General features: G+C 43.0%; 1 protein-coding gene across 5 annotated transcripts in view; it reads left to right on the top strand.

Annotated features, from left to right (window-relative positions):
- The window catches only part of LOC147021289 (catenin delta-2-like), a 344,800-nt gene that overhangs the window by 200,692 nt on the left and 128,431 nt on the right, over positions 1-15,677 (top strand). For all 5 annotated transcript variants that reach the window (XM_085891110.1, XM_085891107.1, XM_085891108.1 and 2 more), the window contains one exon: positions 10,266-10,761. In XM_085891110.1, coding sequence (XP_085747236.1) covers positions 10,266-10,761 — 496 coding nt within the window. The remainder of the gene's footprint in view (positions 1-10,265; positions 10,762-15,677) is intronic.

Genomic DNA, 15,677 nt, shown 5'->3' with positions numbered 1-15,677 from the left:
GGCCCATTTTCTTTAAAATGTTATTTCTCGGTTAAGCCGCTGTCACACCTTGACGTTTTAGCCAGTGTATGGCATCGTATCAAAATTGATGTAAAACGCTGGCGTACGCTGAACTATTGATGTTTTTTTTTAATTTTTGGGCATATAATAACGTGTTGGACGTATGCATAACGTATTAGTAATGTACACAGAACGTTTTAATCACATATAGATAACTTATACCAACAAATGCTGAGCGTGTTGTCGGCGTTCACAACCTATGCCCAACGATAGTCTAACTCAGGGGTCGGGAACGTGTGGCTCGCGAGCCAGGTATGGCTCTTTTGATGATTGCATCTGGCTCGCAGATAAAATTGGAGTTTGAAACTTGGAAAGCCCAATATTTCTCGCAGAAGCTTTACCTATAGTTTGAATGGTGTCGTGCTTCATTCACGTGCAGGGCTGAACTTGGCAGAAGGAGAGAAGAAAAAACACCTCCAAATTGTCTGAAGCGGTTTTTGTTTCGTCCAGTCATGCGGCCGACGCGAGTAGTGATTTCGGTTCCTCCAATGACGTGCCGCCGCCAAGACGCGTCACGGAATTCATCTCGACCAATCACGCGCCACCGCTGAGGCGACTCGTGATTTCGGTTCCTCCAATGACGTGCCACCGCCGAGACGCGTCACGGAATTCATCTCGACCAACCATGCGCCACCGCTGAGGCGACTCGTGATTTCGGTTCCTCCAATGACGTGCCGCCGCCGAGACGCGTCACGGAATTCATCTCGACCAATCACGCGCCACCGCTGAGGCGACAGCATCCCAGAGTCGGCCGGCCGCGCCGCACCTCTCGAGTATGTCAGCCCGTGCGCAGGCCAGCCAGACTCACTTGGGTCAACATCTCCCTCTCTCTCATTTGCTCAAAGCTAACCCTTCGATGAAGAAGATGGCGAAAAGAAAAAAAGATGAGGAGTATCGTACATTTCAGGACGAATGGGCCGAAGAATTCGCCTTTGTGGAGAGAGCAGGTTCTGTGGTGTGTCTAATTTGCAATGACAAAATTGCATCGATGAAACGGTCGAATATAAAGCGGCACTTCGACACGCGCCATGCTACCTTTGCATCAAAATACCCTGCGCGAGACAGCAGAAAGAAAGCGTGCCAAGAGCTACCGAGCAGGGTGCAAGCCAGCCAGCAGCAACTCCGCGTATGGACCCGGCAAGGTGACTATAATTCCGCTCGCTTTGCTGGATCTTTAGCAATAGTGAGGAACGGAAAACCATTCACAGATGGCGAGGATGCTAAAACGTTCATGCTGGATGTCGCCAATGAACTTTTTGATGATCTTCCGAACAAAGACAAGATAATCAAACGGATACAAGACATGCCTCTGTCGGCAAGAACTGTTCATGATCATACCATCATGATGGCAAACCAAGTGGAGGAAACGCAAGTGAAGGACATAAATACAGCGCCGTTCTTTTCCCTGGCTTTGGATGAGTCAACAGACGTAAGCCATTTGTCGCAGTTCAGTGTGATAGCAAGATATGCTGCTGGTGATACACTGTGCGAAGAAAGTCTTGCTGTTCTGCCAATAAAAGGGTCCACAAGAGGTGTGAGTATTTATTCAAGTTTTTCATGGAGTTCGCTCAAGAAAAAAATCTACGAATGGATAAACTTATCTCGGTGTGTACTGATGGTGCTCCGTGTATCGTGGGAAAAACAAAGGATTTGTGGCGCTTCTCCGTGAACATGAAAATAGACCCATCCTAAGTTTCCATTGCATTCTACACCAGGAGGCACTTTGTGCTCAGATGTGTGATGGGCAGCTTGGCGAAGTGATGTCGCTGGTCATTCGTGTGATCAACTTTATTGTTGCCCGAGCCTTAAATGGTCGCCAGTTTAAAACACTGCTGGATGAAGTTAGAAATAACTATCACGGTCTGCTTTTGCACAGCAATGTGCGTTGGTTGTCAAGAGGGAAGGTGCTTATCCATTTTGCGGCTTGCCTGAACGAAATCCGGACTTTCCTTGAAATGAAAGGGATTGAGCATCCTGAGTGAGCCGAAACTGAGTGGCTCCTCAAGTTTTACTATCTCGTGGATATGACTGAACATCTGAACCAGCTCAACGTGAAAATGCAAGGCATTGGAAATACAGTGTTATCCCTTCAACAAGCCGTGTTTGCTTTTGAAAACAAGCTGGAGCTCTTTATCATGGATCTTGAAACAGGTCGTTTACTACAGTTTGAAAAACAGACAATTTAAAGATGCATGCACAGCAAGTGAGCCCACTCAAAACTTTGATCTCCACCAGTTAGCTGGCTTCACATCCAGTCTCCTACAGTCATTCAAAGCACGCTTTGGAGAATTTCGTGAGCACACTCGTCTTTTTAAGTTCATCACCCATCCAAACGAGTGTTCACTGAACACAGCCGACCTGAGTTACATTCCTGGTGTCTCCGTCAGAGATTTTGAAGCAGAAGTGGCTGACCTGAAGGCCTCAGACATGTGGGTGAATAAGTTCAAGTCACTGAATTAAGATTTGGAAAGAATCACACGACAGAAAGCGGAGTTGGCGAGCAAGCACATGTGGAAAGAAATGAAAAAACTTCAACCTGAAGACCAGCTGATTATCAAAACTTGGAACGCGCTTCCTGTCACATACCACACACTGCAGCGTGTGAGTATTGCTGTCTTGACCTTGTTTGGATCTACGTATGCATGTGAGCAGTCATTCTCACATCTTAAAAACATCAAGTCCAACCTACTATTACGTCTAACGGATGAAAGCCTCAACGTGCATGAAGCTTAACCTCACCAAGTACCAACCAGACTACAAAGCCATCAGCAAATCCATGCAGCACCAGGAGTCCCATTAATGGTGAGTATTATAACAACATTATTTAAAAGAATAAATTCAGAGGCTTATTATACTCACATTTAGTTGAATTCAGTCTTAAAATATATTATATGGCTCTCACTGAAATAGATTTCCAAATATTTTGCTTTAATGGCTCTCTGAGTCAAAAACGTTCCCGACCCCTGGTCTAACTTATGCATAGTGCGCGGCAGCATATCGCCGACGATCACGTGGCATAGGCTATTAATCGTCTGCGGCTCGACGATTCAAATCGTAACCGCACTAGACATCGAAGTGTGAAACCGCTGTCACACCTTGACGTTTTAGCCAGCATATGCCGACGTATGAAAAATTTGCCGAACCAAGCTGGCACACGTCGAATACGTTATGGGAAAGTTTTGTATACGTTAAGAGCATGCTGGCATACGTCGTAGTACGCTGGCATACATCATTGTAAGCCGAGTACGTCTGAATTTTCAGCATGTTGAAAATTACTCGACGTATGACATACATTCCGCATACGCTGGCATAAGTTGAAGGCACGTTACGCGATCGTTGACACACGTCGACATACGTTACTTGTACGTTACTCATAAGTCGAAACACGTCAATGTAATGGTTAGCGTCAGTGTTCCAGAGTCCCTATTTTTTTTTCTTTGGTATGACGGTTATGATTTAAATCGTTGAGCGGCAGCCTTTTATATTATTGTGACGTCCACGGGACTTGAACAGTCCCGCCAACGTCGAATGAGCCGAAACAATGGAGGCGGTTTATTTTTTATAACCCAAAGATGGCGGTTTTAATCGCTCTACCGCAAACGGGACGAGGAAGGAGGCACGAGTCGCTTTTCACTGAGTTGATGATGTTTATTTCTCTAACCAGAAATAATAAGACTCGGCAAGAGGAGGGATCCGGGGCGATTCGACGGGATGGTGGTGTGGGTTCGGGCGTGGGGAAAACACAAACAATTCCAATGGATATACAAATCTCAAACCCTCTAAGGCACCAGGTACACACACACACACACACACACACACACACACACACACACACACACACACACACACACACACACACACACACACACACACACACACACACACACACACACACACACACACACAACGTAGCTGGTCCTGGTGGTCAGGCTGGCCCATGGTGTAGACGCAACAGTCCCTGGATCGGACGAGCTGGCGTTGCGCTCGTCAGGGGCAGGAGACACCGTGGTGCTGTCGACCTCCTGGTGTCGGCCCAAGTCCGCTCACAGCCGCCAGGGAGCCAGTTCTGGCGCCAAGTTGCGAGCAGGAGAGGGAGGCAGGTCCGCCCGCCGTTCGACCCCGTACTCCGAGCCAGCAGAACCCCAGAGCCAACCGAGGTGAGGCACGAGGCACAGCAAGGCCACGAGACACGATGAATCCAGGAACGAACCAGCGCAACAATCGAGCACGCTCCGAGCCCAACAGCCTCCACCAAAAACGGTTTTTCTTTACCGATCTTCTTCTTCCACCCCTTTTCCCCGAACAGAACCTTTTTATCCTCGAGTCCTCGTCACTTCCAATCGAGCCGTTTTATTGGCCCTTCGCCATCGCCTTCCGCCAATCGTGATCACGGGGTGGAGCCATCCGCAGCACTGTCCTGTGACGTCACGGCAAGCCTCCAGGGAATACTAAAAGGGGTTTACGCAGACACACTTACCCTAACCCGTCTCCCTGTCTAATTACGTGACAATTATCATTTCCCCCTTAAATAAATGGACATTTACTAGACAACTTATCACCACTGAATTGCTACTTATTACATCAAGATCCTGGTACAACTCGAACAGCATGGCATACCTAATTAAACATCCTAATTACCCTTTGAATGCATACCCCCCCCCCCCCCCGCTCAGACGTAACATTATATTATATTATAACCGCACTAGAAATTGAAGTGTCAACATGACCGTCATACCGAAGAAAAAAAAAAACAGGCAGTCTGGAACACTGACACTAACCATTACCTTGACGTGTTTCGACTTATGAGTACCTTACAAGTAACGTGTGTCAACGATCGCGTAACGTGCCTTCAACTTATGGCCAGCGTATGTGGAACGTGTGAGTCATACGCTGGTATACATCGGGAAATTTCAAGCATGGAAAGTTTGTCTAACAGCTCGGCGAACTACGACGTTTGCCACCGTACTACGACATTCGCCAGCATACTACGACGTATGCCAGCATGCTCTTAACGTATACAAACTTACCCATAACATATTCGACGTGTGCCAGCGTTTTAGCCCAATTTTGCACACGTCAGGCATACGTTGGCTAAATCGTCAAGGTGTGACAGGGCCTTTATTAGTGAACGTAACAGAACCAAACTTGACAAGTATATTCTAGAGACCACTCCCCAGACATTAACTGAGCCCAAAGTGTGATTCCAGCCCTTTGGGCCAAGAAACGGCCCTTTCGGCACATTTTCTTAAAATTGTCATTAAAAAAAAATTTAATGTGCTGGGCGATGCCCTACGCAAAATTAAGTCGCGAATGATGATATGAAACTAGCCTCACTCTTGTGAGGTGTTCTGGTTTTATTTTTCTGATGCGATGAAAATCTTAACAAAATCTCAAAAATATCTGTCGTCCGTTCTATCGGTCACCTCAGAGTTGTACGAATGAACTCCCACGGGGTATGTTCGCAATTCGAACTTGTTCTTTCTCTTGCCTCTCAGTATAATTCTGCTATTCCCTACAGAGGTTAAATGTGGCAGATCTTTGTCATCTAAAGTCCTCTTCTCTCCCTTTCATAATCTTTTATTTTTATTTTTTTACCAATTATGAAGTGGTAAATAATGATGTCATTGCATTGTGCACACACGAAGTGAATACCTTGCCGAATTGGTGCCATGCCTCTGATAACGTTATTGAGTGGCTGTGAATCGATCCATTTTAAATCCCTTCTCGAATCGATTGGCGCATCGAATGGCACAGCATCCTGTCATTTTTTTAGATGAATGATGAGTTACTGTGTGCTCATTCGATAAGCTTTTATGGATATAAAATGAAGTGTTTCATACTTGTCTGGTTTTATGAAAAGCAAGTTTTATGCAAAATACAGTACAGGCCTGGAGTCCCCAGGTTACGAAGGGATTCCATCCAAACATTCCAAATACAGTAAGTGAATTGATCAGCCATTGGCTGTGCTATATACATGGTGGTGTCATCGCATGAGTGGGGGTGACCCACCCGGTGATTTAACAAGCTCAGCGGGAGACCAACCATTTCCTTTTTATCCATACTCACTTAGTTCAAAAGAAGGAAAATGCCACATTGAGGGGTTTTAATATTTAAAGTCCACAAAGCTCAGATTCGTTTTGAGAAAAACGAGTATCTCTGCCTTGTCGGATGAAAGGCAATTTATTTTGTTATCATATGCTGCACAAGCAGCAATGAACAATCCAGAATACTCAAGCATCCCAGGATACTGTCGGTCCACCTTTGAAATGTGAAAAAAATTAATTTAACTAACGCTTCGATACACTCAATATGCCTGGAATGTATGTTGTCAAGTTGTATTGCTCAGGAAGGACGTACAGTAGGTTTTAACAAGTTTAGCCTCAGCTGTGTATGAGTAATTGCATTTCCCTTTGTCCTCATGGATATTTCTAAAGCAATTGGTGATTTTATATGAATCAGCTATGATTTAGAAAGGCTATGTGGTTACTCTTTGTGAGTTTCAAAGCAAAATAAATTTGATAACACCCAATTTCCGAGACATTTGTCGTATTAATACGTTTTTCAAATTACCGAGCCAAATTATTTTTTATTCCCATAGCACGTGACGATTGCCAGCTGTTTATAAAGAATAATGTTTATGCACATCTGCTTAAAACGTTGTTTAATTGTGTTTTTTAAAGATTTTTTTAAATTGAAATTCGCCCGAAACAAGGGTGAAAGCTACTCGAGGTTTTAGGGTTGTTTTCAGTACTGTATTCGGTAATTGGCATCAAAGAACATCAAGATTGGCAACTCTGCTTTCATTTATTCATGACCATAGGGGCTTTACTCTCAGTTTGCAAAGACTTGAGTGCCACATGGATGCCTCCTCGTTTGGAGGTGATGTGTCAGCATACTTTAGGCACATCACGTCAGAGTCATGTCATCGGGTCAGTGTGCTTCTTTGGTTAAATTTGATATTCCTGACTGCAAATGGGACTCTATCTGTGCCCTGCTGCCTCAACAAGTTAGGGGGTTTATACACACACACACACACACACACACACACACACACACACACACACACACACACACACACACACACACACACACACACACACACACACACACACACACACACTGCTGCTTACTTGTATTAACAGCAAATAGTAGGAACTCGACTAATATTTACTATGACTTGCATCCAGGAACACTACAATTATGGTAAACCATTTTGGAATTTCTGCTTTCATTTAAATGCTGAAAATTATGTTAAAATACTTCTGTTTTTTTGTTTTTTTTTTAAATAGAAATCACCCCAAACAAGGCATAAAGCCACTTCAGGTAAGAGGCTAAGGGAAGGTTCGATGAAAATAAGGATAAAGTAAAACAAAATTAAAGAAAGAAAAATAACTAAAAACATCCAAGACACATGAAGTAGCAGAAGTCATGTGAAATGTAGTGTAACCCGAAATATGTAAGAAGTAGGAATTGACATTCCTCTTAAAGCTGGGTAGATTGCTGGATAATGGGAAGCATGTTACAGGTGGTATATTCCAAAGCGAGACAGCACGAGGGATAAACTATCTGCATAGCCTTTCGTTCAACACTTTGCATCAGCGATATGCATGGTTGTGCAGAGATTAAAAACTGAGTCTTGCGCCCAAACACTCATACAGGAGGAACTAAGTTAGAAAGTCCAGCAGAACATTTGCCATGAAAATATCTGTAGAACAAACTAAGAGTGAGAACTGACCTTCGGTGAGAGAGTGCTTGAAGAGTTGAACCCATCTCTGCACCAACCAGATTAACTATGTATTTCTGGAGCCTATCTTGTAAAGATAAGTGGCAGGCTGGTGATCCAGCACAAACGTGGCAGCAGTACACCATGAGGGGGCTACAGTTGTCTTATACAGGTACAAAACAGAATCAGGAGTTAAACACCTCTGCGCTCGATAAAGACAACCCACTCACTTGGAAGCACTCTTCGCAATATCAGAAATGTACTTATCCCAACTAATGTTGGAGGAGATGTCCAGAGCAAGAAGCTGAAGCTCAGATGATTCTGTTAGGGTTGAAGACCTCATGTGCACAGAAGGGAAAGACCTGTTTTGGAGCATGACAAGGACAGCAATTTAGTTTTCTTTGCATTGAAGGTTAACAGCCAGTCTTGCCCCCACTTAAACACATTCTCTAAATTATTGCCCAGCGAAACTCCAACCTCATTACGAGTGGTGTTGAGGGAATTAGCAGAAGTACAGTAAAGTGAGGGGTCATCAGCATACATGGCTCGCAGAGACAGAACATTATCAAGAAGATCATTGATATAAACAAGGAACAGAGTAGCACCAAGGACCGAGCCCTGTGGAACACCAGAATTGATGGAGCAAGTCGAAGATTGAACCTCAAGTACCACCTTCATCTTGCGATTTGTAGGGAAAGCCAAAATGATTCAATGCATCACACCAGATACACCAGACGAGTAAAGCTTGTTGAGCTGACCCTTATGCCATACTTTATCAAAAACTTTTGAGAGATTCAAAGCAAGTAATTGAACTTTACTCTTGAGCTCCAATTGGTATTTGGTAATTACAGAGCCCCAGATTCTCACATTGTGCTGGTTGACCTTACATGATGCATGAAATAAAAGCAAGCTTTGTCTGTGAACATGACCTTTTACAGGTAATCTTCGTCATCCTCATTTCCAAGGCAAATGCCTTGCGTTTGCATCTGTCATTTGGTTTGAGGTCCTGCAGAATCTGCACCTAATAGGCATAAAGCTTAAGTCTTTTGTGCAAAATCCTATGTATGGCGGTGGTTGGTAGTCCCAGTTCTCTGGATGCGCGACAAATAGATTTTCTGGGTCTTTCATGAAATGATTCACGCACTCGTTCAACGTCTGCTACAGTTATGCTTGGTGGACCAGTACTTTTCTGTTTCTGACAACTTGCAGTCTCTTTAAACCTCTTGTACCATTCTCTGATACTAGTCCATGATGGTGGATTCCTTCCATACCTTGTTTGGAAATTATGCTGAACTTGCATGGCGAATGTTATCTCGGTGAACCATTCGACACACTGAGCTTTCTCCTGTGGAGTCGCCATTTTCTTTTACATTAAACCACCAGACCTGAAAATAATTTTTGAAACAAAACCGAACTAGGAATACACAGTAAACACGTAGGTCAGATAATAAACAGTCAAAACGTGACAAATAACGACCGGAAACTTAACTTTGAGAAAGTCGGCAGAGACCCCTGAGAGAACCAGCCGTCATCTCAAAACCCAGAACCGAAAGTGAAGAACTTTACAAGGAAGCTGTTAAGAATCTACCATCCAGACGAACAATTAAATAATTTAGAGGTTTCAGTTTGCGTTTAACAGTATTATGTGACTGCAATGGAGAAAATTGCTAAAGTTGCCCCAAAGTTTACTGTTGTTTCCACCTTAAACCCTTTGGTATTTCCTACCATTGTCAGTTGTTCTTTATCTGCAAAATAATTTCACGTTTTTGTGTGTTTGTTCTTTCATGGCCGAACCGTAGCACCTAGAGGCCCGACATGTTGAGTGTATGTACTTCAGAATCTGGGCAAGATTTTAGGCTACCACACGTTCTCCTTGACATCCATTTTGAGGCCACCAATGGCCGCTATAAAGGATGTATTGGGATGTGGAGTCAGGCAATGCTTCCGCAGGCAAAAGGTAACCACCACAAGGCCAATAACTCCACAGCTTTTCAATGTCCAACACATCCTGGGTAGCCCCTGCTAGTATTCCTATAAGTGTTGCTTTTTACATCATAATTTGTTTCATCGATACATTCACTGCTTTGTGCAGTATTATGGTCCTAATGTCTGCTTTAAAGAAAACTACACAGTCTTGATAAGGGATTGCTGCTCACCTGGAGTAGCAAAGGAAGTTTATTATCACATTCAGAGTGTGAATTGACCTGGATAAGCGGCATTGTCCCAAGTTAAAAGGCCACACTGGAAGTTTTCAAAACACCAAGGTTAGCTCTTAGCTGGGATGCCCCAGAAGACTTTTGTCAGGCCATAAATTCATTGTTGTAGTGCTTGAATGTATTATGACTAAGGGAAGAATTGCTGCCAGACATGCATTAACAACTCTTGCTGCTGTGAGTTTATCAAGTAAAATTGTTAAATTGGTGCATATTACCAAAGTTATTTTGAGTTTGGGCATTTTGTGCCACCCTCCTTGTTCCTTTAGTTCCCGCTCCACGCTCAGCTGTTCCCGGAAGTCCAAGGACCTACTTTACCTTGCAGAGAGGCAGCAGCACTCTGGGCAGTTCTCGCCGTGGATCTATGGCCCGACATGACCCAACTATGCCGGCCTATGGAACACTGAGTCGCCTGGATTCCTGTTGTCCTCGACGATCGCCGCATCGTCTTGGTTCCCCAGCTCGATTGCATTCCCCAGCTGGGATGTCATCATTCGACTCTCCATGGCACGCGGTAGTGAGTCATGGAGATCACGCAGTGCAGAGTTCTCCAGTATCTACTGCTCCTCTTGCACACCGTATGCATGCAGGCTCCCCAGGCATGACTGCAATGTATGGCCAGCCAGCCTGTCCTGAGGCTTTCCTATTGGGTCCATCATTTGGGCCGAAAGAGCAAGAGATTCCCCCAGGCCAGGCATGGTTAGGGACGCTGCCGAGGGGTCATTCCAGGCAGTTGTCCCTGGACAGTGTTCTACCAGATAACAGGTGGCAAAACTTTGTTTTTACTACATTTCATTCAAAATAGTCACACCTGAAAAACAAGAATGAACACCCTCAAAAAATCATTTTAATGTGAGAGAATGATGTCTGAGGTGCAGAATTATATATAGGAAGAGGTGTATAAGAAAAGATGGGGAAAGTTATGTTGTTTGTCTCGAAGAACAAATAATTTTCAAGCCTTGGAACAACTACAGAAGAAAGGTCATTTTTGTTTACTGTCACGACACGAGTCGATGTATTGTCCTCGCATCTCTGTTTGCTTCATCCTGGGTGTGATGCTATGTGAACTGTCTTGACTTTGTGTGTTTTCCTTCTTGTAGATTGTTTATTTATACTCTGTAAGGCTGGAGCTGTATACCATAATGTCATTTATGGATTGGGAATTCAAGAAGTACAGGGTTAAATTGCAAAATATATATATTTTTTCATTTGCTTGCAGAGCCACAAGCCTCTGTTTAAATCTGACACAATGCTTGGAAAATATGACCAATTCAAACCGGTGTATGTGTTACAATTGAACTTTGCCTCTTCAAAGGCATTCGAAAGTACGTACAATAATTAGGGTTCAGTAATATATATATATATATATATATATATATATATATATATATATATATATATATATATATATATATATATATAATGACCCACCCACATCTCTCACCTGTGAATGGAGGGAATAGCCAACCAGCTCTCACCTCATCAACTAAAGCCAGGTGGCTAGGATTATATAAACAATTCACCCCTCCCACACTCCTCCAGCCGAAGAAGCTGCATAAAGCAACCCAAGAAGACCTCCACAAGGTAAGTGCTGTGCTGTTTTGAACCCTTCCCAGAGTTCTTCAACAACTATAAAGACGTTCACACATAGTACACACATGAGAATCAACTTCCACATCCTCTTCAATCTCAATCTTCCCTCCAGGTATTCAAGACAGTGCATGTTCACCACCATCTCAGATCGTCCTCAATCCGAAACCATGATCCATTAACATCCTCTCTGAGTGTGGGAGGTCGGTGATTCAAACTCAGCTAAGTTATACCAAAGACTTAAACAAATGGCACACGCTACTTCCTTGCTTGACACTCAGCATTTAAAAGGAGTGTGGGAGGGGTCAATTGTTTATATACTCCTAGCCACCTGGGTTTATTCAATTAGGTGAGAGCTAATTGGCGATTCCCTCCATTCACAGGTGAGAGATGTGGGTGGGTTTTTATTTATATATTGACGGCTTTTGACATTTGCACGTGGTGCAAATGATGATGCTTGAGAGCCTCATTGGTATGCATCGCTGATGATTCAAATAAGCGATGAAACTGGTCCAGTAGCGTTGGGATTCTCATGTGTGTACTATGTGTGAACGTCTTTATAGTTGTTGAGGAACTCTGGGAAGGGTTTGAAACAGCATAGCGCTTACCTTGTGTAGGTTTTCTGGGTTGCTTTATGCAGCTTCTTCAGCTAGAGGAGTGTGGGAGGTGTCAATTGTGTGTCTGTGTGTGTGTGTGTGTGTGTGTGTGTGTGTGTGTGTGTGTGTGTGTGTGTGTGTGTGTGTGTGTGTGTGTGTGTGTGTATAGATACATACACACACATACTAGACTAGATGATGTAATGGTTATAGCATCCTCTCTGAATCTGGGAGGTCAGTGGTTCAAACCCAGCCGAGTTATACCAAAGACTTAAACAAATGGTACATGCGACTTTTTTGCTTGACACTCAGCATTTGAAAGGATAGACCATGGACAAACAACGCTGGTAGCAAACTATCCCGTATAACCTTTGTCAAGAAACTGCTTTGGCAGCACCAACACTCTTTAGAATATCTTACATAAAATACATCTACAGTATTTTTAAAATTAATAGAATACAAGTCAAATATATTGTATTAATATTTCTCAACCACTTTCTTTGTCAAAAGTGTTATACCCATTTCATAGTAATTATGAATACTGTCTGGTATAATCACAGATATGTCACTCCATTACACCCCATGCCACAGACAACCCATCATCTACTTTCTTTAATTGAGCAACTTTCGCATCCCAATAGTTTTGCAATTATGGAGCCAGAAAATGGCTTTGGATTTTGAGCATTCCTTGCAGCCTGAATGACAACATTTGTCGCCATTTATCAAAAATATCCTCAGGGTCTAAGGATTCAGAAAATGTATGACATCTACCCTTGGCTTTCAACTACCACCTACCTCATCCTGTCTCTTCTGCTGTTACCACTGCTCACACCTCATTTCAGGTCACCTGTCTTTGGCTCCACCACCCTCGCTAGTCCCCCCACCCTCACAGCCCCTGCTTCAACCCCACCACTATCCCTCATTCCACTACTCATTGCTGCACCACCACACCCTCTCACCCATCTGTGCATCAACAACCCTTTTCATGTGATCCAAAACATCAGTGGTTTAGGCTCCAACCTCACGTTTTTCTCCCTACCGGATACTGCCTCATCCCCAGATTTACCTTTTTTACAGAAACTTTTCTTTCCAGCATATCCCAGACTCACTCATCTTCCTCCCTGGTTATTCCGTCTGCTACTTTTACAGATATAATGCTCGAGCTGGTGGTAGTGTTGCAGCCTACATTAGAAACTCCCATTCCGATCATCCCTGCCCCACTCTGTCCCCATAATTCCTCTGGAATATCTCTGTATATGTGTCCCTCTCCAAGGCAATACCTTGTTTATATGCGTGGTCTACTGCCAGGCGACCAGGGTTGCGTCAGGAAGGGCATCCGGCGTAAAACATGTGCCAAATCACTATGCGGATCATACGGATGATCCGCTGTGGCGACCCCTAACGGGAGCAGCCAAAAGAAGAAGATGAAGATGCGTGGTCTACTGCCCTCCCAACTTTGATGGCTGGATATAAGGTTCTCATACAATCAACTTCAACTCCCTCATATCCACTCACACCAGCTCAACAACAACAGCAGCAACAACAACAACAAACGTTTAATGATAATTCCCACCTGGAGGGAGTTGACCGAATGATGGAATTCCTCCTCATGGATATATCCATTGCATCAGTTTAGTGTAAAGCCAAACATTCCATCTTTCTTGGCATTTTCAATCCGTGTCTTTTTGAGACATCCTCTCGGCTTTTTTCCTTCTACCATGAGCTTTATTACTTTCTTCACAGCTTTATCTTCTGACCTTCATTGCACATGATCATACAAACCAAGTCTTCTCTTCCTAAGTTATTATTCACTTGTATTTGTCTTTAATCTCTTCCTGATTTCTGAGCTTGGAATTCTTTTTTAAAGAAACAATCCATTCATCCATCGCGTCATTCTCATCTCAGTTCTTTCAATTATTGATACATTTTTGATGTGCATTGCCCACGTTTCACTTCCTGACATCAATAGCAGTCTGACACAGGCGTTATAGACTCTAACTTTTACAGATAGTGGAATGTTTCCGAGCTTCATGTTGCCACCTCATTGTTTCCACTTATCCCAGCCTGACTTTTTCTTGATCTAACGGCTAATCCTGCTCCTTGTGATGCCTCTATCATGTCTCCAAGGTAACAGAAACTTTTGACCTTTCTCTAAATTAAATTCTGAGCTCAGGAGTATTTCTTTTTGTTCTTCGTATATATTTTTTTTCATATGATTGATCTTCACATCTTTTATACATGAAAATCCCAGCTTTTGTTTCCAAATTTCCTCTGATACCACTGCATCTCTCGTGACTCTATTTAAAACACTCCCTCCGTTTTATTGAATTCCTTCCAAAATCACTTTTCTGCATATTGATCAAAGCCATTGTCTGCTTTATTTTCCTTTTTCTTTCTTTGCCACTCACCATAACCTTTTTTGTTATTATTAGTGTTGATGCATAAACCTTTCTTCTTTTTTGCGCTTTTCTATTTTGGAAACATCTTTTGCTTATTTTTCACTTATCGCATTCAATACTAAGTCATTAGCAGACAATAACTCACCACAGCTTTCTGTCTTCCTAATCTTCAGTCACTTAAATTGCTATAATTCCAGTTGGTTTGGTGTCAGTCCCTCAAAATATGGTCCATGGTATTACAACTTAGGCCTTTTGTGATCTATACTTCAAACCTTGCCCAATCTATTGGATATATTCAACCCATATTGTTTTATCATGGTTCCCACTCTCTGCTTGACTTAACCATGTAAAAGTTTCCCTCCAACCTTTCCTGCAATTTCTCAGCTTTCCTTCGTTCTTCAGATCATGTACTCTTGAAAGCGTCTATCTCTCTGGTGGTCTCCAGGGAAGCACTAAGACACCATAGTCTCTGGCAGTTTAATTGGATGGATGAATCGAACCTGTAGTCCATCATTTCTCCACTGACTGCTCCACTATTTCATCTCTGGATATAAACAATGCCTGGAACTTTTCTCGCAAAAAAGTTCTCTCTCTCTCTCTCTCCGTCATCAGTTCATACCTCCATGCTTCTAGCTGTCCTGCCCAATATCCAATCCCTGATGCAATGATTCATGCATTCAGGCAACTGTTAGAAACTAGCTTGCCTTTTCCTCCAAGAAAGCCAACGCCACATATGAAAACCAGTAAACTCTCTATAAAGTTGCAGTAGTCATTGTGTTTCTGTTCTCAGACATATGAGAGATCAACATCCTGCCTACCTGAGGTCTCAATAACAGGTCTCTCAACATCCATATCACTTGGTGGCAATTGGTCAAGTCTATCTCTAGATTCTCTTCGAGATACTGTATCTCTAGATTCGAGATTATAGATATCTCTCTCTTGATCTCAAAATATCTCCTCGTCAATTAATATGCATGTTATTGTTGTGGCTATAAAAGAAAGAGTTTGGATTATGTTGTGAGTTATAAATAGCACATTGCAGTTTTGCTCTTTTTTTGTTAAGCATATTCATGGCCTCAATTAAGCTTCATAGATA

This window comes from Eptatretus burgeri, chromosome 8 (genome assembly GCF_056783735.1).
Source record: "Eptatretus burgeri isolate ZD-2024b chromosome 8, Ebu_testis_v1, whole genome shotgun sequence".
Lineage (NCBI taxonomy): Eukaryota > Metazoa > Chordata > Myxini > Myxiniformes > Myxinidae > Eptatretus > Eptatretus burgeri.
The sequence above is the reverse complement of the archived record's forward strand: the minus strand, read 5'-3'. Positions and strand labels throughout refer to the sequence as shown.